General features: G+C 42.0%; 1 protein-coding gene across 1 annotated transcript in view; it reads right to left on the bottom strand.

Annotated features, from left to right (window-relative positions):
* ITPK1 (inositol-tetrakisphosphate 1-kinase) overlaps positions 1-27,610 on the bottom strand; it is a 112,628-nt gene that overhangs the window by 5,402 nt on the left and 79,616 nt on the right. Inside the window, exons 4-8 of the mRNA XM_033140757.1 lie at positions 23,398-23,515; positions 3,243-3,341; positions 2,472-2,512; positions 894-1,059; positions 107-174 (exon numbers count right to left, since the gene is read on the bottom strand). Coding sequence (XP_032996648.1) covers positions 107-174; positions 894-1,059; positions 2,472-2,512; positions 3,243-3,341; positions 23,398-23,515 — 492 coding nt within the window. The remainder of the gene's footprint in view (positions 1-106; positions 175-893; positions 1,060-2,471; positions 2,513-3,242; positions 3,342-23,397; positions 23,516-27,610) is intronic.

The following is a 27,610-nucleotide window of genomic DNA, read 5'->3' as shown; positions in this document are numbered from 1 at the left end:
ATAAACCCGGAAAGAACGGCTTTGGAATGGAGAGATTGTTGCAGAAAGGGGCCTTGAGATATGTTTTGTTGCTTGAGTATTCAGAAATAGGCGTTGTTATACTTACTGCTGTTAGGACTGAAGAGGATTCTGGCTTTGATACGTTGTGGCTGTTGAAAAATATCGATTCTCTATCTGCAGCGTGCAATAGTAAGAAAAGCATAAACGTTAAAACAGAACTCTGGAGCTGGCAATTCCTGTGCTGTACAGGTAGGAGACAACCCTCCCTTCTGCATCCAAATCATCATTCCTGGCTCCTTAAGGGATTTGAATAGACAAAGGCAACACCAGGGGGCAGTGTAACCCAGGAACTCTATGTGTCTTTACCATATTTGCAACTTGTTTAGAAGCCCTGGGACGATTTTACATCATCCCTTCACTTGCATCAATCCAGAACGAGCATTGCAATACTCCATCACAACATAATGGACAGGGAGGTGGTAGCCTTGCTGTAAAAGGGAGGGGACAGGAGCTTTTAAATAATTTGTTGTTGTTTTTGAAAAGAAAAATATCGGGGGGAGGCACTAGCAACGTCACAAGCACCACTAGCAGATGCACGTGGCACTCATGTAGCAGTGCTCCTCACAACACTTGCAAAAGCAATGCATGCGCGCACACACAATACAATGTGTGCTGGAAAAATGTGGTACAGACATCTGGATTCCGTGCAACGGAATGAGAAAAAGCAGAACATGTACTGCAAAAAATAACAACAACAACAACAACGGCAAACATGATTATCCATCATGACCCTAGTCTTGAGAAGGCAGGTTCAGAGAAGTCCTCCCCTTTGGTCACCAAGATTTCTTTCCCGTTCAGGCTTGTGCCAAAAGTGCCATTCTCAAGAGGTTTACCTGAAATGCCTGCTGAGAAGTTCTTCACAGACGGTCTCTTCACCACAGTGTATGACTCTCCAACCACAAAGACTTTGTATAGGACGGCGTTGTGGTTGATGAAGCTTTGGATCACACACGGAGGCTGGATAGCTTTCAGGCCTTCCTGGTTGAATATGATGGCCATCTGAAAAATGGAGAGGGGAAACCACATATTCTTACCTCAACAAGGACTTGCAAGTCAGCGTAATTAACGCAACATTACGTGGCGTACAGGATCACTGTCGTGCCAGTGGCTCCCTGCAGCAGTAACACAGATGCACACATAATGGTTTCTAAGTCTGGAGAAGGTGCGGCTTCCACCTAGCACCTTGGGTGTGTTCGTCATGCAAATTGCCAAGTGGATGAAGAGCCCACTTTGACTGCCTTTACATTTAGTATTCAGATGAGGTTTGAGCCAACGCAGAAAACAGCTTTCTGAATTATTGTATGCAGTGTTTGGCTTGGGGGTGGGGAGTGGGAAGGAGACTGAAAGAAACCAAATATGCTTATCGGAGATCTCATACAAGCAAAAATAGCATTTTAAACCTTGAATGAACAAGTATGGACTGACAATAAAACCTTTTATTTTAGCAGTTTTGCACGACACAGCAATGAACCAATGGTCCGTATCCAGCTTTCTGGGCAGGGACTGTGCGACTTCTGTTGAGCCACAGCTATGGTTTCTTTTGTACTGAGCAGTTGAGGACACTTTGCTGCCCCTGTCTATTCAAGCTGACAGCTAGCTTCTCACCTGCTGCGCTAACTTTAGAATCACGGAATCATAGAGTTGCAAGGGACCCTGAGGATCTGTACTTTAAAAGTACAAAGTATAATTTAACATGAAAACTCTTTAAAAGCAAACCAACAGCCAGCCCACTGCATCTCTGAAGTTGGTGCCACTGCTTTGCTGAAGACTTGGATTCAGAATTTAATTAATGTCTTCTTAAGCTTTATTCCATACTTTTCCATCAGGTAACCCAAGAGCAACAAAGAGCATCCTTTTATCAGTGTGTGCTGCATGTGGATAACATGGGGACCTAAAGAGACATTCCTATCAGTTGCTGCACGGGTACGAAGCTCTCTTTTAACAGATGCCCGTCAATGCAGAGGCTGAATACCTTCCAGGTAGCTAAGGACCTTCTAAATAATTGGCTGGCATTCAGTGGCTGGAATTTTTAAAAATGTCTCTGTACTAAATAGAATTAGGAACTCTCTAATGTTAATTTGGAGAAAAACACTTTAATAATACTATTGCATTAACATGGGGTCACGAAGAGTCAGATACGACTGGACAACTAAACAAGAACTGGATATCAAGTGTTTATTAATTTGGCTTGCGGAATGAGAAAAGAGTTAACAGTGATGCCCAGTATGAATTACGAGACAATTAGCAATGACTTCTGATTTTTATTTTTATTTTTAAGAGAAGAACCTTCCCTACTTCTCCTTCAGATATATAAACAAAACTAGCAATGGGGGCAGTTTCTCTCCTCCTTTTCTACTAGGACTCCCCAACAAAGGCACTTTTTAATTTTTCGTCAGGCAGAAGATACTCACCTCATGTGAGTTGGTTCCATGGGCCACTCTTGTCTTACAGACTACACAAACAAAAAAGGAGAAATGCTAACTTTGAGTAAACAGGGTACAACATAACCAAAACACTCTTCACTGTGACTACCAGAGCCCTGCTGGGGGCAACAGGGTCAGAATTGGTAACAGGCTGTGCTAGTACATTTTGGGGCCTAACGCAAAGGGGTGGTTTTAACCTTTAAAGCACAAAGTTTCTGTTGGTCCAAATTTTCTGTTGGTCTGCCTGCAGCCCGCCCCAACCTGACCACACATTAAGATCAGCTTCACGGGCCTTCCTGGTGTGTCCACCCACATGGTTCGTAAGATGAGTGGCCATGGGAGAAGGGGCTTTCTCTATGGTGGCCACCACAGTTTTGGAATACCGTTCTCTCAATGTCACCAATATAATCAGGGACCCGTCTTTCACAATGACCCTGGAAAATTATTCCATACAATCCGGAAAGAATCAAACAACGGAGAAATCTGTTGCATCACACTGTGATGCTTGGTGAGAGCTTTCCTGCATACTATGTAGTGTACAGCACACACAGTAAATCAAAGACACACACATTAGTCTAGGGGTGGGGGAACGTTTTCCAGCCTAGGGGCCACATTCAGTTCTGGGCAACGTTCCGAGGGCCACAGCCACATACTGTTTTCAATCTTCTTTTCTGAGATGTGCCGATTATCAGAATATATTTCAGGGGATAATACTCTAGTTGCCTATTATTAGGTGAAATGCAAAGTTTGTTGACGTACTGAATGGGAATGCAATTCCATTCTTCTCTATTTGCTGCAACGTGTCACCTCCACAAGCACTTGTCAACTCCATAAATGGTGGAGAACAGATCCTTTCATCTGAAATACAAGTGGGGAGGGAACAGAGAGAGTGGATTGAAGCAGTCTGTCCGCATTGTTCAATTTGTGCCAGTACTGGCTTTCTACGTAACAGTTTTGAACCCAATATTTACAACATTCTCTTCCCTTTCCCCTTATGCCTGAAATCTGGAGGAGCTCACTTCATGCATCTAGTCCATAAAACCTTATGACACAATAGATTCATTAGTCTTTAAGGTGCCTGCCCTGCACATCATGTCAGACTATAACGTTTAACTATGGGCAATGCAAATGCACAACATTTGTTCTTGGCTTACCATTTGTGGTTTGTTTTGAGGAATCACAAGCACAAGTTTGGACGACACAACAAGCCAAAGGCTTGCTGCTTGTTGCTCCCAGCTCAGCAAAGATGCAGAGGAGCAAAGTGGGGACATTTGGGCAGTGAGCACCAATATGCTTCTCACTCACATATAACCACTGCTAACCTCTGACTATGGTTTAATGTAGAGGTGGCAGTAGGCCCAGATTAAAGCAACTGGATGTCCTGGACTATGATACCTTGGGAGGCCCAAATTTAACAGCATATGATCATGAGAAACAAAATCTTGTTCTCTTCTTTATCTATGCAATAAAACGAAACATTGCTGAAACTTTAGCATTGATTAAAATACTATTTTTAAAAATAAATTTATAATTTTGAATAAGTTTACAAAAGTATGGAAGTAATGAAAACATTCACACAGAACATTCATAAGGGAATCACAGCTATGCTGTAACATTATACTTCATACAAAGTCAGAACAGTTTCTCTCAAGTTATTTTGGATGCAAACGTATCAATCATATCATTAAAATCAGTAAGTCACAGTTCATCATTTTCTATGCAGAGCATGCTTAGATCAGACAACCGATTTCAGGACACTGTTGACCGTAAATCATTCTTTATCCTTTTTAGTCTAGAAAATGATCTTTTGCCAGTACAGTTTGTGACCATTAAACAGAGGAACAATCTGAAAATTGTTTCCACATTTGGAAAAGCTGTCCGAATTTTCTCCAGGAATATTATTTGGTACATATCTCGGTGGTGAGCTTGTTTAATGTACAGGTGGAAGTGCAAGAGATCATGGACTAGACTAACCTCAACATCCTTTGGATACTCTTGCATCAACATCTCAACACCATTGTGAATCTGTTCCTTGGCTGTTTGCAGGTTCACCAAAAATGAAAAATTCCCAGCTGCACTCCTATGCACTGTTGCTGGTCTGTCTAGGTTGACTTCAAGGCCATCCAAGACAGTGGTAAAAGAATTTACCCCAAACTTGTCTCTTAGAGAACGTTTGTCTAAGACAGTGATGGTCAAACTTGGGCCTCCAACTGTTTTTGGACTACAACTCCCATCATCCCTAACTAACAGGACAAGTGGTTAGGAATGATGGGAACTGTAGTCCCAAAACAGCTGGAGGGCCAAGTTTGGCAATCACTGGTCTAAGGCTCCGGGTGCTGTCTCATCATTGTTCCCCCGCCCCCGGAACTTACTGCCTTCTTTTCACAGATTCGTACTCTACATCTGGTAGAGTAAATATTGCTTGCTGTTCGATTTCATCAAAATTAGCCTGAATGTTTGATACAGACTGCAATAAGGTAAAGGTAAGAGGACCCCTGACCATTAGGTCCAGTCGCAGACAACTCTGGGGTTGTGGCGCTCATCTCGCTTTATTGGCCGAGGAAGCCGGCGTACAGCCTCCGGGTCATGTGGCCAGCATGACTAAGCCGCTTCTGGCGATCCAGAGCAGTGCACGGAAACACCGTTTACCTTTCCGCCAGAGCAGTACCTATTTATCTACTTGCACTTTGATGTGCTTTCAAACAGCTAGGTTGGCAGGAGCAGGGACCGAGCAATGGGAGCTAACCCCGTCGCGGGGATTCATACTGCTAACCTTCTGATTGGCAAGCCCTAGGCTCAGTGGTTTAGACCACATAGTGAGATGTAAATATCTGCGCATGTGCTCATTTTGCAAACTTGGGAGTGACTTGCTAACCCAAGAGATTGGTCTAGCAAATGCGTCCAAAGGTGAAGGATGAAAATGAATTCAAATTCTTCCATTTTCTGCAGAAGCTTTTCACCCTGTCATCTAGTATCTCCTTTTTCAGTTTCATCACAAGCTTTCTTGTTAAGTTTGTTAACATTGAGTCCATATTATTTTTAGAATTTCCATGGGTTTGAACAAGGTAAGCATGATGCCAATCATCAAATCCAGTAGAAGATAGAGCTATAGTTGAGGTAGTTTGGTTAGAGAAAAGTCTGCACACAAAACAGTAGACTGGGTAGGTTTCTCCATTGACTTTGATGGAGTAGAATAAATTATTTGAGCAGAACCAGGCTGGGTTTTTGAATGCTTGCTTCAAAATGGGGAAAGGTCCACTGCAGTGCTAATATTCCAATGGACCTTTGTCCAGTGATCTGAACGCTTGCATTGCTTAATAGCCTCCATGAACTTTACTAAACAGACTCATACATCATGTGTTTAATGTTACTTAGCAACTGGCCTAGAGAGTAAAATATGCCTTTTTAAAATAAAATGAAAAACAAAACAGGCACGAGGCCAAGGCACCTCTAGACTTTGAGTCTCTGGGCTGCAGCCACTCAGCCCATATGTAAACCCAGCACTGGGTGGCAGCTGCCTATTGGGCACTGTGGCAAGCTGATAGGTGAGCAGGACAACCCACCTATTGATCATCTGACATCGCAATGATGTAAAGTGATTTGAAACTTGCGTTGACCACCACACCTGCCAAAGTTGGCCAGAAATGTTCCCTACCCTTGGGTTTAACATGATATACAAACACGGCCATTGTTTTTGCTGCAATAGACTAACACTGTTACTCCTCCGGAAGTTTTGCTTCTTTTAGTTATTCAGAGGAGGTCTATTTTTGGCTTTCCCTTTGAAATATGGAAGGGCATCCTTGAGCGTCATTATGATGGTCTGAAATGTGGCTAGAGAAAATTATGGCCCATACAACCAGCTGAAAGCACTCCTCTACAAGGTATTTGAAATTTATCACCATTTCCACATTGCATAAGTTTATTTTCAGATATGGGACTGGCACATCTGTGAGTCACACCCTTCGGAGTAACACTCCCTTCCAGAAAAGGGAAAGTGCAGTTCTATTTATTTATCTTATTAACTTACGGCTACTTTTTGCCTACCCTTCATCCTGAAGCAGGGTAGATACATAATAAAAATACACGCAATCACAAAGCACACCATAATAATATACAAACTCATTCAATACGTCAAAACAGGAAGAGCAACTAAAAATACAAAGCAGGCTATCTATTGCCATGGAGGCACAGAGAACAGAGACACCTCCTCATGGCATGGGCAAAATAATACTGGGGCAGGTGCTCCTTTCATTTGTTTAGGTCCCAGGCTGTTTATGGCTTTAAAAATAAGCATTGCCACTTTGCATCTGGCCCAGAAGCAGCTAGTGAGAGAGCCACTGCCATATCATTACAGTGATAGAAACTGAGGCTACTAGAACATGGGTCAGTGGCTGGGCTACCCCTGTTCAGGAAAGGCAAACCAGCTGAAGTTGGTAAAAGACATTCTGGGCCAACAAGGCCTTAAGTGACAGACCTGGATCTAGGAGTACCACCCTAAGTAGGCACCTGCTTCTTCTAGGGGGAGTAGTCCCACCTAGAGCAGACTGTACACCTAATTTTAAGTGGTGTAGCTAGGGGAAGACGGCGTGGCAGCACTTCTCTCCTGCTTGGAGGTGGGGAATGAGTGACTGCTTCCCTGCCTCCCTATTCACCTCTTGACGCTAAGGCTGCCCTGCTTCTTAACATCCATATCCATTCCTTGTGAAGCACGAATAAATTAAATTAGGGGCCGTACATGATTTACTGAAGTTTGCAGAAGCATAAAGTAACGCGACCAATTCTTGTTCTTAACCTGTGGACTAAGATTCAATTCAGATTCAAGTGCATGAATCTAGCTGTAAGTGCTTGTCTAACTTGCATAAGCATATACAATTGGCCCATTGCCCATGCTGGCTGGGTGCTAATAGGACAACATCTGTAGTATCACAGGTTCGCCATCCCTGCCATTAAGCCATTATTTTATTGCAATGCATTGTAGCAGGCAAACAACTTGTAAGAAAGGGAGGATGACAGACAAACTGATGTTTTGAGGTCGCCTTGGATCTAAAAATAACACCTTCCAAACAAAATTAAGTTTTCCTGGCTTCAAAGCTTCCTTCTCCTTGCCATGATGAAACAGGCACCAGCATTTGAAAGTGACAGGACTGCGATACTTTTAAGTTCCTGGGCAGAAGAAAGTTCCTTAACTTCAATTAAGGACTTGCACCTGATTTAACCAAGATACAAGGGACTCTTTCTGGCCTTGATTGTGTCCCCATTCACATGTCTAAAGCTCACAAATATCTACTGGCGCCAGCCATGTAAATTCAAAGAGAAGTCTAGTTCCACCTTTGTTCCCTCAGCTTGCCTTCCATGGAAACTCAAATGGGGGGGGGAACCTACAGAAGATTCATTATGTATGTATGATACCATCACCTATTTTCAGCATTCACTCTGTGTCGCTGCCAAGAGTGTCCCACTCTCCAATGATCTCAAGCATGCGATGAAGGTCAGGGAAACTTTTCCTTGGACGACACAGCCTACTTCACAAAAAGGATGGAAAAAAGGCAATACATGTATACTTACTTACATACCCGTCCCATTAACTCCCAGACATCGTGCTGTTTCAAAGCATGCCACCATATTTTGCACAATGCTCAGGGGAATCACAAAAGATTCAAAAGTGAACCTTGAAGGAATAGGAATAGGAATAGGAATAGGAATAGGAATAGGAATAATTTTATTGGCCAAGTATCAATCATACTTGGAATTTTGCTTCGACTACATTGCAATGTAAAGAAAACGTACCTCATACAAACACTATTCCCCTCACGCTACAACAGCACAACAAAGGAACCCCATATCACCAATTGACCTCCCTTCCGCAAACAACTACAAATTCAACAGTTTGATGGCACAAGGAAAGAAACTATTCCTGTGCCTAGACGTTTTTGTGTATAGAGTCCTGTAACGATGTCCGGATGGAAGTAAATCAAACAGGTAATGACCAGGATGCGAAGGGTCTGCGACAATTCTCTCTGTTCTCTTCCTGGCTCGAGCAGCATAAAGTGTCTCTATTGCAGGCAAACTAACACCAATTACCCTCTCTGCAATTCTTACTGCTCGTTGGAGCTGAAATGAAATATGACCGGAACGTAGTGGAAGATGTAAGGGGACATGCGGGCAACGCACTTTTGTCCCAGTCAAGGTCCACATTCCCATAGGGGCAAATCTTGTTGAAGGTGGGTAAACAAAAGTGTTCTGGGTTCAAGATAATCACGGCTACTTCAGATTGGAATTAATAGTCCTACACAGAAACAAACCTACTGCATTTAATGGTGTTGTTATTGTATAAGCATGTAGAGGATTGTGTGTGTGTGTGTGTGTGTGTGTGTGTGTACAACGCACCTACTGTTTTTTGAAAGTGCATTATTTCTGACTTTAGTGTGCTACACACACACACACACACACACACACACACACGAGTGGCAAGAAAGGGAAGTGAATGAGTAGGTAGGAAGGAACACTAATGGGATGGAAGATAATGGCAGCTTCAGGAACTGGGAACTACATAAAATGAGGTTGGAGCTGCATGAGACCCAATGGCTACAGGTTACCAACCTGTGGCTCAAGGAAGAGGGTAAAATGAGATCAGAGGCACAGGAGAGAGAAAAGGGGCATTAAGTAGGAGGCATTCTGAATCCCCCCAGAACTGGTACACTTTTGACCTTGGGTGATCTTAAAAAGGCAGCTGATACTGCAAATGGGGAACCCAGCAGACGCCACCCTCTTCTAGTGAACAGGCTCTTCCTTCTGAAATGCTGTTTTGAATCAAAGTGAAAGCCTACCATCACACTAGTCAATTACATTCAACATCAAGAGAGAATTAGTAAATGAACAAGCCAGAAAACATCCCTATGAAACTTGAGTAACTGTGTTTAAGGACATCTGGCCTCACAGTCTCCAATGGGAACTAGGTATGCATTTCAGTGAATTGATAAGGCTGTGACCCACAACCTGCACACATTTAAAGCCAAGTCTAAGGTTTAGAACAGATAACGTAAAGCATGAACAAAGTACATCTCCTTCCAAACTGAAATAATTACAGAGATTTCATAGTTTCCTGGTATGTGAGGGCAGAACTCTGTCTTAATTACTTAATTACATGATGGAATTCCCCCCGCCCCCAAATGACTCCTTAGAGCAATTTAATAAGTTTTGAGATGGTAGCAGCTAACCTAAAAGCAGAAATATGCTTGTCTGCTGCTTCCTATTACTGCCACCTTTATCTGCAGCTTGCCAGTGGAAGCATCTCACCTCCTCTGCCTAGGCCCTTTTATCATACAGAGAAAGCTACTGACTTTGGGGAAACAAGAGAGTCAGTATAGAGCGAGAAGCATTTAATAGCAGATTTCACTGTTTCATCTCATCTCCCACAAACAAAATAGATTTGAGACCCAGTTATGTCATACTAATCCAAGGCTTGAGTAAACAACTACTGGTCCAACCCCTCCTCTCCACGAAGGCTATATCGAGAAATCTTAGCTGCATACCAGCGTTAGGTAGCTGCTGTGGTTTCTCAGCAAAGCAAATGGTTTCCATGGGTGATAACCAACAGAAGAATAAAAACAGTAACTAATGTTCATCATTGGCAGGTTAGGACTGGGCAGCACAGAGTGGCCAGCATAAGAACAGGCCATTATTTCTGTGCTGCAACAAAACAACTGCCCTGTTAACAGCACTGGCTCGATTCAGCGTTGGTAGACTGGTAGTCCACCTGACGCAGAGGTGGGAAGAGCTTCGTTGTGTGGAGGAAAACTCAGTTCCCCTCTTTGTTTTTATAGTAAGAATAAAACCAGTCTGTTTAGAACTGTTTCAACATACAATTCCTTTGGAAGGCATAAGGGAACTTAAAATCATCTTCTAAATTCGAAAGATTCTACACGCCCAAGATTACATGGAACGCCAACAAAATATTTACTGCTGTAAGGGAAAAAAATCAAGTCACAAGGGACTCTACAACAAAGAACAGGTTAAGAAGAACAAACACCTACCAAGAATAGAGAGCCAGTGTGGTATAATGGTTAGAGTGTTGGACTAGGACCTGACAGAGCAGGGTTTGAATCCTCACTCAGCCATGAAGCTCACTGGGTGACCTTGGGCCAGTCACCATTTCTTAGCCTAACTTACCTCACAGGGTTGTTTGAGAGGATGAAACGGGGAGGAGGAGAACCATATACACCACCTTGAGATCTTTAGAGGATAATGGGGGGGATATAAATGTAATAAATAAAATGGTTTGTGGGTGGGTGAGGTGGGATCTAAGGGCAATGTAAGGATTCTAATAACATAAGGACACAGCTATATCAGGCAAAAATTCATCTGGTCACAGCATTTATCTCCAACAGTTGGCCAGCCAGATGTCTCATGAATCTTATAAGCAGATGTTTGGCAAATGTAAGCTTGCTCCTCAAAGGGCTACTTGGATTGCAATATCTGTCGGGGAAACTACATCTCCCAAGGGCCATTGGGGTTGTTCTTCCTGGCACGCAACCAGCACACTGAAAGGAGAAGTTTGTTCCCCCTCTTTCTGTGACCACAGTGCCAGCTGTGTGAGTCTCATTTAAAAGGGAAACAGGGAGGGAGTCGGTGTGTGAATGGGAGGAAGGAATGACTTCCGGATTGGTTTAGGAAAAGAAGCCAAGTTTTTATTTTCCAATCAAATCTGATGTGAGCTGAGAGGAAGTCACTCATCTCCACTTGCAGTGAAGTCTGTAGGTTAATTTATGAAGTGTAAACATCTTTCACCCATGTAAACTTGTGGCCACACAAACTTCACTATGGTCCTCAATTAGGAAAAGAGGAGACAAATTGTATGCCTCAATCTCTTGAGACCTAGTATTCAGTCCAGTGCTGGTACTTACACATCTAGGCTTGCACTGTTGGAAGGCAGCTTCTACTTCGACAGCAGAACTAAATCAGAGGGAATTTTCTTTTAAAGAGAGGAGGGTGAAAAAATCCTGAGTTGTTCAGGGCAGCTCTGCACAGTTTATTGTGGACTTGCTGCTGTTTCATGTCTTTTCACAGCATCCACACAAGTTGTCCTTGAAAAAAATGCTACCCCATATTCACCCCTGCACAAACCCCATTTATTTGTGTGTCTTTGTGTGGACACTGCAAAGGACTTGCATGCATTGCATGCTCAAGTACCGAGTCCACAATAAACAGCTGTGAGAAGCGCCCACAATGTACAGGTCAATTCTTGTTTCAGTGGAAGAACATTTTACCTGCAAAATCAGAACTAGAAGATTAAGAGGATACCCTTTGTTATATCAGTTTACCGTTGCAAATGCAAAAATAAGGTTTGTTGTTTTATTTTGCTGAGTAGCGGGTAGGTGCCGTTAATGGAAACACTGTGTGCTTACATCTCTCTCTTGTGGAAAACACAACAAATACATCCAATTCTCCAACATGGCACAGTTCTTGAGACCCTTTGACAGTATAAGCAAGATTTTTTTAAAAAACAAAGAATCAGTGGTGCATAACAATGGTGGCAATGCAGTTACCTGCCCTTCTACTGCTGGCAAGACATATTAAAGCTAGTGTTATCATGCTGTGGAACGCATCCTGTTGTGTTACCATTCTGAGAAGTCAAATCAACATGGCAACAAAAGTCACACCGAACACTACGGTTCTAGAGGTATTCCAGCGCACGGCTGTTAAACCACTTATTGTGGAAGGACGAAAGAGAAGCTATGACCCAAAGAACGATTTCGTAAGTGCCTGAAAGGGACTGGTGTGGTTGGCCTTTCTGTAAAATGCAGCAAACAAATGCTAGTGCTGTTTCATTTCCCATCTCCACTGTCTCTATGGTGGGTCCATCTATGCCACAGCTAGATTCACAAATTTCTGCAGCCCTGCTGTAAGGAACATGCATCTTTCACTGGGGCCGGGAGCACTAACCAGGCCAATCCCTGCCCCCTAACCTCAGAAACAGGGGCTGCCCCTCTAGAGAGAATGAAGATATTCCAGGCATAGTTATCTATACCATGAAAGTCTCTGTGGGTGACAATACTTAAGTGGGAAACGGTTTCTTTCTAAACCGCCATCGCAACAAAATGTTGCGTCACTACTGCATAGCAACAGCCAACATGCGAAGCGTTTTCTTGGCAGCTTTGAACTACCAGCTATGCACTGTGGTTGGCATCTATGTTAACATCAATTAAAAAAAAAAACCACATTAAAGCCTACACACTCAACACCATCAGAAACCCAGTGGGTGATATCTATGTGGAACAGCCTGGAATTGTTTCAGCTGCTATCAAACATATGGTAATTTCATGAAGCCAATTCCTTTTCGGTTCTGCTGGTGGTGGTTACATCAGTGCCCATCTTGGAGGGTTTGTGTATGTGTGTGTATCCCTGTTTTGCACAGTCATTGCACCTTGGGGGAGCAGCATTTCCTAGCAGAACAGCACAGTGGGAAGAGGTCAGACTGGAAGAGCAACAGCTTGAATTCCACTGAAGGGAAACAAGCAACTCCTTTCATGAAAGGATGTTAACAACAAGCCCCTTTCAACCACTGCCCTCGGTCCAACAATGAACTCAACGGACAGTACAATACCTGCTACCTGCTACAAGCTGAGAGGCTTCCTTTAAAGGCAACACACACATACACATATGCAGAGTCCTGACATTATTCACAATCTGCTCAAGACAGACTGTTGCTGCCACAAATAGCAGTTTGCACTCGGAATGCTTCCTAGAAGAAAATCTCTCAACACATTCACTGGTCTTTTAGGAGTAATACCTATGGTTAATGGGATTCTACAGGTGGCCCACAGCAGGTGAAACCTTTGCTAAAACATCTCTTAATGGCTACCCGTATCCAAGCCATCAAGAGTCAAAGCTCCTGTGTTGATAGACAAAGCCCTGAACAATTTGGGCCCAGGATACCTTAAGGATTGCCTGAGACCTTATATCCTAGCCTGATGACTGAAATAATCCAGGAGAGCTCCATTAGTAGTCCCCCATATTACAGATATCCAACTTGCCTCAACCAGAAGTCAGGTATTTAGTGCTGCCAGTTATATGCTATGTATGGAACACTCTTCCAGCAGAGATTTGGTAGGCATCCTTGCTTTTGACTTTCAGGTTTCTTTTGAAGGTGCTTTTTTATGCTGACAGGTCTGTTCAGTTCAAATTTCTTAAGATTAGCTGGCCATTTAAACAATTATTTTATATTGTTTTAAGGGCATTTTATATTTTATTGGCTTTGCTGATATTGTTGTACACTGCCTTGGTAATTTATGTGAGATGGTGGTATAGAAATACTTGTATAAGTAAATAAGGCAGACTAAACAACTAAGATGCCCAGGGAAACAGAAAAAAAGCTTTAATATGGCACTGAAAGGCTAACAGGTTCAGTGGCGCCAGTTGTACTTCGTTGGGGAGGATGTACCACAGTTAGGGTGCTGTAACAGAGAAGACTCTCTCCCTCATTGGCATGACATTGGCAGAAGTACTTTAAGATCACCAACCTCTGGTCCAAGCCTTGATTCTATCAGTGGGGTAGGAGAGCTGGAAAAAGAATTCACATCTGGCAACCAATGTGCCCCTTTGGTTTCCGACAGTACATGGGCAGCCGCGTCAAAAAAGCCTGGGGCACAAATTTTTCATGGCCCGCTAGCAGCTATTTACCAGAAGGCTTAGTCTAGTCAGAACTGAGTATACACTTACAGAATTAATGTTAAATACATTACTTCTGGTAAATGAGGCACCGTAGCTGCTAGAGGGCTATGAAAATTTGTGTCCCAGGCTTTTTAGACTCTTCTACCCATGTACTATCTGAAACCAAAGTGGCACATTGGTTGCCCTGTGTGTGTGTGTGTGTGTGTGTGTGTGTGTGTGTGTAATAGAGACCAGTGTAAAACTAGTCCATAAATGCCACTCTCCAGATGCACAGCTATCAGAAACCTTATGTACAGAATTTTATACTTTTAGTCACCTCAGATATTGGGGGAGGGGGCTCAATGGGCAGGAACAGGCCTAACCCCCTCCTTCAAATTGCAGAGCAGCAAACCTGGAATTTGCTTCATGACAGCTTAATTCATCTGAATTTATGTTGTCCTAACAAGAGACTCTGAATTGCAATATAAGGTAAATCAAAGAGAGAGCTGACATTCTGGCTGCTTTTCAGAGAAGAAACACAGTTAAATTCAACAATCTGGACACTTCTCACCATAGTCCAGTATGGCTTGTATAAAATAGGATTTGATTTATTAGACAATCTATTTCCTTTCTGTCTGAGTTATTTAGTATCCCTTTCTAGACTTCAGTTTGTTTTTCTTTTCAGCTGTTTACAGGCTCAAATTTAGCTTTCAAAAAGTTTGGCTAGACAGAACTTAACACATCACCCCAAACTACCAGAATGGGGTCCTTTTCTATATGCACGTATCTAGAACATTTGCATAAATGTTTGTGTGTTATCCTTCCTTATTTCAACACCGGAACTGGCCTGATTTTATACCAACGACCCCCTGCTTGGGGGGGGGGTAGCAGGAGCACCAAAATTATGTTATTAGCATGTAAAAGCTGCAGTGTTTCTTTTGTGACAGCACTCACTGGTATGGAGCGCCGCCGCCACTTTTTCTGCTTTTTGTGGCAGCCATTTTGTGCTGGCACCTTCAGCACTTTTATCAACATATGAGTACCAGCACCTTATTTCTTGCCAAGAAAAGAAGAAAACACTGAACAGCTGCTGTGCAGTAATACTGCAGTGGAACAAAGGGAATGAGTTCCCTAAATTTTGAATTACATCCTATAACAGTCAAGCATTGATTAAAAACAAACAAACAAACAAACAAACAAACAACAACTTGCATTTTAAAATACCTGGGCAAATAGTTGAGTTTTTAGCCATCCGCGGAACACCAGAATAGTTGGTGCTTCCAAAGGGAGATCATTATACAAAGCGGGTGACACTGCAGATAAAAATCCTACTCTTAGTAGTTAAGAAATGCCATTTACCTTCCCACCGCAGCGGTGCCTATTTATCTACTTGCACTGGTGTGCTTTTGAATTGCTAGGTTGGCAGCAGCTGGGACAGAGCAATGGGAGGGAGCTCACCCCGTCGTGGGGATTTGAACCACTGACCTTCTGATCAGCAAGCCCAAGAGGCTCAGTGGTTTAGACCACAGCGCCACCCGCGTCCCATGCATTCTGAATATAGTACTACGTGATAGTTCTGAACATGTTTAAGGTATTGTTATTGACTTTAAAAGACGTAAACAGCTTGGAATAGGAGTATCTCAGAGGAAGCCTCACACCAGCTCCCCCACCCCCACCTGATCGTCAAAGGGGGCACTTCTGGTGGTTTGATGACTTGTGGAAATCCATTTCCGTGCGCTCTGGTTTCCATCACAGTGTCCTGCTGCACCAGAAGTGGTTTAGTTATGCTGGCCACATGACCCGGAAAGCTGTCTGTGGAAAAACGCCGGCTCCCTCAGCCTGAAAGCAAGATGAGCGCCTCAACCCCATAGTCACCTTTTACTGGACTTAACCATCCGGGGGTCCTTTACCTTTATTCAGAATGCATCTGGGAGAAATTATATTTAAAATATCACCCACAAAATGTCAACAGAGAACTGACCATCCCAATGCACTACGTCCTCCCCCCCCTCCCCCGAGTCTTCAAACATGCCTATAATCAGGCAGAGGTTCTTCCCATTACCTGTTCCCTGATCCTTCCAACTGGAGATGTGAGAGATTGAACCTGGTCTGTGATCTGCAACAGAGCTATGGCCCCTTCACATGTGTAGGCTAGACTTACTCCCAAGACAAAAGTAGCTTTTTGTTGTTGTTGTTGTTGTTTTGTTTACCCTAGGAATTGTTTATTCATGTGGAAATATATTCAGCTTTAAATGACTAGAAAATTCTTAAGTTTATTTATCAGTTGTGTTTTAATCAGGTGAGAGCCCCAAGCTATGTCTCTGCTGAAAGCTTGTTTCGGAATGAAAAAGAGAGATCAGCTCTCTCCTCCCTGCTGCTCCCAATCCTATGTAATAGGATGCATTTATTCCCAGGCAGTTATTTTGTCATTGTTGAAAGAACATCCTGTCTCCAGCACCTGTTTCTTCAGTCTCCATGAATAATGAATTTGCTGCAAATGTGTTTGTCTGCTGGTCAACACTGCTTACTATTTTCTTTAATGTACCAAAGTAGTTTTAGAAGGAGACAAGCTTTCTTTCTTGCTCGGCTTCACAAGAATAAGCACTTTCTATACGGAAAATGGGAGGGATACCCTTTCCGCCCCCCCACCACCACCGCCAACTACTACGTAGTAGGCGAGACAAAGCCATCCTTTTCAGCCAATACCCACTGAACAAGGAACTTGCCTTCTGCTTACATTCCCAAAAAATCGAAGGCTCAAATGTTTGTTTCTGTTTCCCCTACAAAATGGCTGTGTTTATTCCACTGAATGTGCAAAGCTGCCAAGGCTTCTTTTGATGGGCAAATCTTTTCAAGTGGAGAACCTCTGAATGTGACAGACTTTAAAACAACAACAACAACAACAACAACAACAACCACACACACACACACACACCTGGCTCTTTTAGCCATCTGATCAAGTATGTGGCACAAGATCATTTGATTCAGCCATCTGGGTTTCTTTTTGTTCAAAGGAGGAGGAGGAGGAGGAGGAGGAGGAGGAGGAGGAGGAGGAAGAAGAAGAAGAAGAAAAGAAGAAGAAGAAGAAGAAAAGAAGAAGAAGAAGAAGAAGAAGAAGAAAAGAAAAGAAAAGAAGAAGAAGAAGAAGAAGAAAAGAAAAGAAGAAGAAGAAGAAGAAAAGAAGAAGAAGAAGAAGAAGAAGAAGAAGAAGAAGAAGAAGAAAAGAAAAGAAAAGAAAAGAAGAAGAAGAAGAAGAAAAGAAAAGAAGAAGAAAAGAAAAGAAGAAGAAAAGAAAAGAAGAAGAAGAAAAGAAGAAGAAGAAAAGAAAAAGAAGAAGAAGAAAAGAAAAAGAAGAAGAAGAAGAAGAAGAAGAAGAAGAAAAGAAAAGAAGAAGAAAAGAAAAGAAGAAGAAGAAAAGAAAAAGAAGAAGAAGAAGAAGAAGAAGAAGAAAAGAAAGAAGAAGAAAGAAAAGAAGAAGAAAAGAAGAAGAAGAAAGAAAGAAGAAGAAGAAAGAAAGAAGAAGAAGAAGAAAAGAAGAAGAAGAAGAAAAGAAAAAGAAAAAGAAGAAGAAGAAGAAGAAGAGAAAAGAAGAAGAAGAGAAGAAAAGAAGAAGAAGAAGAATATGGTCTAGATTTGGGCCAACTGGTTTTCAACGCCAGAACATAACCCCAGGAGATGTGAAGAAGGACTGGAATAGTAGATCATCCTTTTGATAATGGATGGGCAACTGTTAGTCCTCCAGATGTTGTTTGGACATTAATTTCTATCTTCATCAGTGCCATGCTAGCTGGGGTTCATGAGAGCTGCAGTCTATCATCTGGAGGGCCACGATCCCTATTCTTGAGGGGAAAGTGTGTAAAGAGGATTTGCCTTTGCTATATTGGAAAAGGCTCAAGATATTTGTTACTCGGTAGGTCAAAACCTGCTGCAAACCACCATAATTGATTTTTTTTCTTCCCCAAAATGGCACTTAATTATGAATCGCAATGGAGTGCTTTGAAAACCCAGCTCATATGCTTTTGGCTTCCTGCAAGATCAAAACGAGGAGGATTGAAAATGGTTGGAAATGGCTCAGATAGTGAAAATTGGTTTCAATCAAAGCCTGCCGCTATGAAAGTATGTGCACTTAGTGACAGCGGGAAAGTATGTCTTCACCTTTTTTTTAACCTTGGGAAGGAGCTAAGAAATGAAATGCATGTAGTTCTAAGAAGCCTACACATCTACTAAATTGACCATTTAAGAAATCTGAACCTTTCTCAACATCACAGCCTTACTTCAACGCCTATTTTCCCTGTCTCCTCTACTGTATTATTTCTGGATCACAAGAAACAAGAGGGGGAGGAAGGAGAAAGGAGAAAGGGGTAAAAATAAAGAGGCATACATTTACAGAAAACAACTGCCTTGACACTATCTAGTCAGCCATCTTTTAGAGTTGTGCCTATGGAAACTTTTGGAGTTGGAAAATAAATCAGAATAAGTAGCAAATCTAAAAACAAACCAGCTTTGTTTTGGAAACAAACATGACCTTTCTTGGTCACTCAAGCCAGTAAAGACTTAGTCCCATAAAGCTTGAAAAGTTGAGAGCGTTCTCAGTTTAGAAACGTTATGAAATCAGGCTACCTGCAGTGTAGGAAACCCCGCAATCCCAGAATGTTACAGGGCAGTAAAAATCAAGTTTTCCTTTGCAGGAAATACAGTTACAGGTAGTAAGAGGTTAAAAAAAACCAAACCCAAATATAATAGCATTTCCCAAATTGTGAGTTTGCAGGATCAGCTTTACCATGGAGTAGCTACTTCAAAGTATTCTGTAGGGGTGCCGTTTTACTGCTTTCTCTTTGGATCCCTTCATGCAGTCAATGGACAACGGGGCTGTGCTGTTGGCCCTGACACCCATGCCTACAGGTATAGACAATTACACACATCCAGCTCCCAGGGAAGCCTACACATGCAGGATTTCCCTCTGCAGATGTCCATGCCTAACATGTGGGTGTTAGGGGTGTGGCCAGGAGATGCCGCAGAACCCCGAGGATTTAGCCACTAGTGCAACTCAGAAATAGAGCACACCACTTTGCCTATAGAAACCCGCTCTCCCCCAGGTTTAATACCCTAACTTCATCTGGGGAAAAGGATATCTGATAGAGCCCTTCACTAGCTCTGCTACCTGCTTAAGACCTTGCAGAACTGCTTGCAGTCTCAGTCAAGTGTACTTGGATGATGTAGTATAATTGGTACCCTGTTCCGAAATATATGCCAAGATCCAATTGGAAATATGAAGTGCTCCACATGCATACCAGAGAGCCTTTTAGGACCCCCGCCCCATTACACTGCTAACGACCCCCCCCCCCCCCGGCGGATAAAATCCTGAATGTTGGGGAAACCGGCAAGGCAGCATTTGGCATTCAATATAGTTCAGCGAGCTGCAGCCAGATGGGGAAATTGGCCACAACTCTGGGTGATGGATTCTGCTTTGTCAGAGGGTCAGGATCTCTTTGGATCACAGGCATACTTGGTTGTTAGTTCCATTATTTTGGAGAAACTGTTCCAGCTGCTTTTATTCAGGTGAACCAGCCCTAGTTATCAGAAATAAAAGGAGCCTTTAGAACAGTCAAGAAACCCGATGAGAGAGAGAGAGAGAGAGAGAGAACAACAGTTATCAAAACTGAATCATTCGCAAAGCCTAATTTAACCAGATCCACACTAATAATAATAATAATAATAATAATAATACCCTGTCCATCAGGCTGGGTTGCCCCAGACACAAAGTCAATAATGTGCTGATCTTTGTTGAAGGAAGGGCATTGCAATTAATTTAGAAAGAGTAGCAGCTAGATATTCTCAGTCAGCTGTGAAATATTATTATTATTATTTTAAAAATGTTGCTCTTATTTTGCTTTCCCGAATCACTCGAATGATGAGTGAGTAAGGGAAGCATGCAAAAGAGAACAAGAGGTCAATTCAGGAGGCAATAATTCTTTAATCTGTTTTCCCTTTGCATCGCGAAGCAGCTCTTTCTTTCTTAGATATACAGTAGCCCCAAAATGTAGCTTTGGATTTAATCAACAGGGTGAAAATAGCTACAGGTAGAACGCAGCACTCTGGGTAATTCCATTCATCCTGTACTTGCTTTTCACGAAACAATCCTAGCACAGGAGTGCCAGTTATTGATAGCCCATGGCAGTGACAGGATTATCTAAGAAAGTACTCAATTCATAACTCTGATAAAGCAAGCAATCCTCCTTTGGATAACAGGGCACAACTTAACACAGACCTCACAATCCTCTTGTGTCTACAGTGCAATAAGTGAAACAGAAACAGACAGCACTTCACTGTAACTAGAAGTCTGAACAAGAGCAATGGTTTTAAGACTGTGTTCTAGAGAACTCTGAATTTCGATGGCTTTTTTAAAATAAGAAGGAGGGAAACAAAAGCAGGCCTCCATTGCAAATAATTAAAAAGTTAGTCCCTTGTTGCAGGTTAGTTGTGGGTGTGAAAAACCTGGGGTGTATCAATTCAGTATCTGTTTGGTAGAAGGTCATTTTGTTTTCCAAGAGATGTCAGGCAAGAATCTTAAACTGTACCCGATGCTATTATGTAAAAGAACTGAGTAATACCCCTGGAGTTATGAGGGTTTAGCTCTTTAATCAGGCAGCACAATTCTTTAGATCGTGTTTTGGCAGGAGGAAAAGAATTCTTGTGGCAGCATGTCTCTAAAGTAGCAGCATTCCGAAGCTTAAGTATAATCTCCCACTTGATCAATTTTGGCCGTAGAGTGGACTGAACCCTACCCCACATTCATAAAATCATTATACAAGAAATGTTTACCATAAAGGGTATTTTTCTTCCTCATTTTTTTGTTGCTGTTAAAAAATTTTTTTAAGAGAAAGAGGTGAGATCGTGAGCGGTCAGTCACCTCAAGGAGCTGATACTGAGGGGCAGCAAGCAGACAGAGCTGTGTGTGTCACAAGACCTGCACCCCCTAAGCTACCCTGCTGCCCTCAGATTCGACTGTTGGTCTGGTTGGCTTTTGTAAATGGAATGGAGGTAGACGCCATCTTGTCATTTGCCTCAGGCAGCAAGATGTCTTGGGCTGGCCCTGGGTGGCCATACCTGGCCAACGTTCACTGTAATGCAACACACACATTTTCAATTTAAGTAATCTTATATATCATCTTTTTCAGGGCCAAAGGACCTGTCAGAGCAGTTCACAGTTAAAACAATAAAAAACAACTATTTAAATAAAAAGATATAATACATTTAAACCACCCGATATAACATAGATAAAAACAGCAAGAGTTAAAACATTGTAGACCAACAGCCCCATTCAGTTAAAAGCAGATTGAAATTTATGGTCTGTCTAAACACAACCAGAGAGGGAGTCACATGTATATTCCATGAAAGGGACCTGTCTTTTGCGCTCATCAACCACATGGAACTTACTGGCAGGCTAGATCCTGCTTCATCAGACACATTATAAATGGGCTTTGGCCCATGAAAGCTTATGGCATGTTAGTCTTTAAGATACTACAACACGCTGTCCTACTTCGGTTAAAAAGAACCTTTCAGGAGGATTGCAATTTGTTAATCTCTAGAATAAAATCTACTTACAAATTCATTTTATAAGCATAGTCAACCTTGAACAGATTTTCAGGTAAACACAGATCATGAAAGCTTCCTTTAGTAGAGATACTGGAACAGAATCCTGCCTGCCTGCAAACTTCCTTAGAGTACCTTTATGAAAATACCTTAACATGTATTCAATTTCCTGCCCCAAAGGCATGCACTTTATTTAGGAAGTTCAATAAGCTCATTTGCATAGATAGCAACATGGCCTCATTGAAGAGCAAAGATAAAATTAGCGCAATGGGACAAGATGACATACTTCAAAGAAAACTGTTACTGAGGACGAAAAAGCTCATATTCCTAACTAGATGAAAGACAAAAATTAAAAATGAAATGAAATATGTCAACTCAAGCAGCACTAACCTCAGCAGATTCATCACTTCATGCTTCATTCACCTCTAACCAATCATTCAACCCTTTCTAATAACTCTCAAGAAGAACATACATAGTAATTCATACAATTAACACAACCAGCATACTTGAAAAATGGCCACTGTAAAGATCCTCTCCACACTTTTGTAGCCAAACAGGTAAACTTCACCCCATTTTGCAAGTGAAAAAACATGTAATAAATATGTAGGTAGCAGCTCAAGATCATGGAACAGCAATTCATCTATTAAAATGTGAAATGCTTTCCTTAAAACATTTAAAAAGTGTAAAGGCTGACACACTCTGAGCATGTGTGTGTGTGTAAATATCAATCTATAAAATTTGAGAATAGCCCCTTAAAGATACAATATTTCCAGCCCTGGAGATTCAATGAGCAACCCCACAAAGCTAAATAAGATGCTTCTGCAATATTACTCAAGGTCCTAATTATTTGCTACCGAAATCTCTTCATCTGCCCCAAATAAGAAGAGCCTGCTGTTCTCATAATGGCCAACCAGTGGCCTATGGGAAACCCCAAAGTTGGTTGAGTTCACTTTGTAACTGAGCAATCTGATTGGCAGAGTTGTACTGTTGTCATCCTTCTACCCAGTGCTATTTTTCTAGAAAAAGAGGTTCCGGAACTCACCATGAACACCTCCCTTGCTCTCTTGGAATGGCAATGGCGCCTACCTGAGAGGTGCCAGAACTGAGTTCCGGCTGAAAAAAAGCCCTACTTCTACCCTTCCTCCTCAGATTTGCGCTGCATGGTTTACTTCAGGATAGAGGTCTCTGGTGCCACTTTATACCAAATGTGGTAGTAACAGGAGCTTTCTGAGGCTTCTTCAGGGCAGAGGCCTATACGTAGGTGCAACACCTGTATTAAGATAGCTAGTATAAGGGTTGGAGCTGTGTAGGAAACAGACAGAATAAAGCAAATAATATAGCATTAATATTTTTTTTACTGGTGACATGTGAAGACAATCATTGTCTTAAGTTGTAAATAGACAAAAAAAAGTTCAGTGTGGCTTGATAGATCCAGATATGAATGATGAGCAGTTAGATTTGTCAGTATTAAACTTAGCCATCAATGAATGCAGACTACCTTTCCAACCAGTGTATTCTGTTTCAGTGTATCTGAAGAAGTGTGCATGCACACGAAAGCTCATACCAAGAACAAACTCAGTTGGTCTCTAAGTTGCTACTGGAAAGAATTTTCTGTTTTTTTTCCCACTCTCCTCCACACTCAAATAACCAGTGAAAAATGCTAGCGACTTACCTTGCATGTAGGTCTCTATTTGCCTAATAAGCTCATAAGACTTTGATCTGTCCAGCAGGGTCCTGATAGCAGGAAGGGGGTCCAAAATTATGGTTTCAGGGTGAGCATCAATATACTCCTATGGGAATGAAGAAATATGGCACAAAATGTTACATATGAAGGTAAATGATTTGCTGGAATCTAGATGCATGATGGGAATAGGAGTGCCACAACAGAGGACACTAAAAGTTCAGCTTTCCAGACACTGACAATTCCTGAATTTCATGCTTCACACCAATTTATCTTGCTGTTCTGAAAACAGCAATTTTTTAGGTAAGAGAAGCTATGACTGCCAGCCACAAACCAAAATTGGAGGGCCGAGGTCTATAGCATCTCTTGCACCTCTTACTTTGTGTATTTAAAAATATACATTAAGTTAAAAAAACATTTTTCCTTGAAACATTGGCCACACTGCCCCATGTACTGAACACCAACAGATCAGAGTGATCAGAAATACAAACACACAAACCACACATGGCCATTAGCAAGGGGCATTCAAGGCACCGTAATGACCCATTGCTTTGTAGAGTCTGGCTGAGGAATCAAATGAGGGTGGGATGCAGCCTACATACTTGGGAGAAGAACTGCCAGTATTTTATGAAGGGCACTCCTGGCCAGAGGATACAGTGGAACAGACTCCCTCGGAACGTGATGGACTCTCCTTCATTGGAGGTTTTAAAGCAGAGGTTGGATGGTTATTTGTCCTGGATGTTTTAGATTTCTCAATTCCATTGAGAAAAATGGAGAAACACGCCTCAGAAGCCGTTCAACTTCCGAGGCGCATTCGAAAATGGAAGCATTCACTTCCAGGTTTTCGGCGTTCGAGTTCTGAATCGTTCGACTTCCAAGATGCTCGAAAACCGAAGTTCCACTGTACTGCAAAGTACTTGAGCAGCCTATCAATGAAGAAGAAGAAGAAGAAGAAGAAGAAGCAGAAGAAGAAACCTATCAATGGCTAATAGATTTCACTGGCTGGTCACTGTGGGAAGCAAGAATTTGGACTAGATGGGCTTTTGGTCTGACCCAGCATAGCTCTTCTTAAATCAACGCCATCTGTATAGCTGAATAGAATTGCTATGGACCACACCACGTCTGCTAAAATCAGTATGAGCTTAAAGGCATACAGCGAGTCCTGCTAAGCCCACACTTCAGCGATGGATGCCTGTGGGCCTTTGGATGTTGCTGCACTCAAACCCCCATAAGCTCTAGCCAAAACAACCAATGACAAGGGAGGGTGAGAGTTAGTACAGCCACATCTTCTCCATCCCTGTTCTACCTGAAGCTTTATAGGATACAGGAAGTGCGGCTAATCTAAGGCTCAACAGGATTTCCAGTATATTACATCCTACGATAATGATTAATCCAGAACCATAGTGTTCAGCAAAGTCACAAACCACACTAAGAAAGAAAAAAGGAAATCCACTTATTTTCCTGTATATACTAGGGAAACAAAAATAAAGCCTACAAAAATGTTTAAAAACACTAGATTCCACTGCGCAGACAACTACACATCCCAACCATCTCTCATTGTTTAAGGTGTCAGACTAATGGTCTCTTGATCTCGAAATTAAGCCAGTCCTGTCCTATGATCTTAAAACTTCAACTTTCTTACTTGTTCTGCCTGCCTTAACCAACATTTTCACCACTTCATCTGCCTGTTTTATCAAACATACCAATCATATTGCATGCACCTCCATATAAAACTTATGAAAGGACTGTGCTCTTGGGTTAAGACCAGCCTGACCCAGATGCTGTAGGTGTGTCCCTCTGCCTTTATCTTCTACACACAAGCCAAACCAAAAGAAACACAGACCTAGATTGCCCTTTGTTTGGATTTCAAGGCAGCTGTTTAGTAAGACATATATGAGCAGGCCTATCAGCATGCCAATAAATAATAATAATAATAATAATAATAATAATAATAATAATAATAATAATATATTCATTGCCATTCTAAGAGAAAGAGGGAGGTGTTCGTGGTGAGCTCCAGCACCTCCTTTTCTAGAAACAATACCCATAAAGGCTTTCCCACAGGGTCTCCTCCTCCTCCTGCAATCCAGCTTGAAAGAAGCATTCTATTGTAGTGTATCAAATAGGTTGCAATGTGCACTTGGTTGTGCTGTGGGTGTGTGTATGTGTGTGGTACCCACAACAGCTTTCCCAGTTTGCAAGCAACCCCTCATAAGATATTCTATTTGGCTTTTGTTTAAACTCCTTTTAAAAAGACATATTATTGGTATTGATTTGTCATTCAATCAAAGTATTATTATTTTTTTAAAAAAACTTTTCAAGAATTATTATTTGTGATGCACTGGCACTGGGCACAAAACCAGCTATCCATGTGAATCTTGTTTGGATTATGTTTACATTTAATTCTTTTGCTGAGATATCAAAGAGCCACAAAACAACCCATGTTAACTAGACTTTACAGGAGCACAGCCTGAGATGAAGTGATGATGTCTTGCGATTTTCCGAAAGGTTGCTTAGTCTTAATTGAAGTCCTAGCTTTCCTTTACTACCCATAAAGGGCTGATAAAAACTCTCCATCTCCAGAGTAACCCCCTAATTGCCTAAGTGGAGGAGTTCTAACAAGAGCAAGTACTCCAACGGGAACTGAAGTCTGGAAAACAGACTTAATTCATCAAATCCCTAGATGGGGCTCATACCACAGAAACGCAAGGAAGAGAGGAAAACCAACTGCTCCTGGCAAAAGCAGTAGGTGAGAGTCAAACAAAAGGACGACACTCTCAGCATCACCCCTCCTTCCAAATCCCAAAACAGTAGGCTTAAAATGTTCAGTTGTAAACAAACCAACTTCTAGATGTATAAAGCTAATGAAACTAGCTTTTCAACAGGATGAAAGATAATTCCAAGAAACCAGCTAGGCAGGCACTGGCTTTTAGCCTTCGATTCCTTACGGACAATGACCTGCAACAAAGATAGTTACAAAGAATATTGTACAATTCCAGTTTCAGCTATTAAAAAGTAAAGAACCTGTTGTGGTAGTAGGAACAAGCTTTCTTTTTTATATATGAGGAGAAAGGCCCTAGATTTACAGCCGTCTCGGGATTCTGGCAATTTTGCTATAAATGAGGAGCTGTGTGACCATGTCACTGAGAGAAATATGTAGCTTTTTTAAAAAAATTTTAAAAAGCAGCAAGGAAATGCCCCTTTGAGCAACAGCAAAATAAAATGGCTATATTAAGGCATTACTTATTTTTAGCTTGACCTTGAATTCTTCCAACTCTATATCTCTCCTTCACTTAGGCCTACAGAGTAAAGGCTGGTTCAGAATATGCACCACCTTATGCAGCTAGCTAAATGCTACATCTCTTGGGAGAGTGGCTCAAGTTATTTTCGCATGGGGAATGAAGATTATATAGAGCAATGGTAATCCTACTGCGAATGGGAGTTCACTTATGGGCTGGCTAGCACAGAGGGCATTTCTGCTCATTTTAGAGCAAAGGCTACAGCACTCTCCAAACCTCATTTGGCAGAAAACGTTAAAATGAGTGCCTGTTTCTGAACTAAATAGAAAATTCTTTCCAGTGGCACCTTAGAGACCAACTGAGTTTGTTCTTGGTATGAGCTTTCGTGTACATGTATCTGAAGAAGTGTGCATGCACACGAAAGCTCATACCAAGAACAAACTCAGTTGGTCTCTAAGGTGCTACTGGAAAGAATTTTCTATTTTGTTTCGACTATGGCAGACCAACACGGCTACCCACCTGTAACTGTTTCTGAACTATGAGTGATCTGTAGTGAAATAAAAATATAGGCATGGATTTAGCGACGAACTCCGCTCATGGGGTGCTGCTGCCGGAAGAAAGGGTGATGGTGAATATCTTTCCCAGTTCCTCCTTCCTCTTGAACACCCTTTGAAAAGCCCTTTCTGTATGTGGCAAGGAGAGTCTGGATTGTCTCTTGAAAACAGCATAAAATGGATTTGATTCTATGGTTGTTAGGGTTGTACATAGGTGCCACTGTTCCCAAGCTTTTTACTTAGGGAGCATTACCAGAAGCATTTCCCCCCCCTCTCTCCCTCGCTCTCTCTTTTTCAGAAACCAGTTGCTGGTCCTGTGTCTATTTCCCCATTCCTGTCCTGCACTGTTTTCATTAACCATGCACTGCTTTCTGGTGCCAAGGCCACAGGCTAATGGGAGTGTCTGTTTAG

Source organism: Lacerta agilis, chromosome 1 (assembly GCF_009819535.1).
Source record: "Lacerta agilis isolate rLacAgi1 chromosome 1, rLacAgi1.pri, whole genome shotgun sequence".
Lineage (NCBI taxonomy): Eukaryota > Metazoa > Chordata > Lepidosauria > Squamata > Lacertidae > Lacerta > Lacerta agilis.
This window is presented reverse-complemented; position numbering and strand designations above follow the sequence as displayed.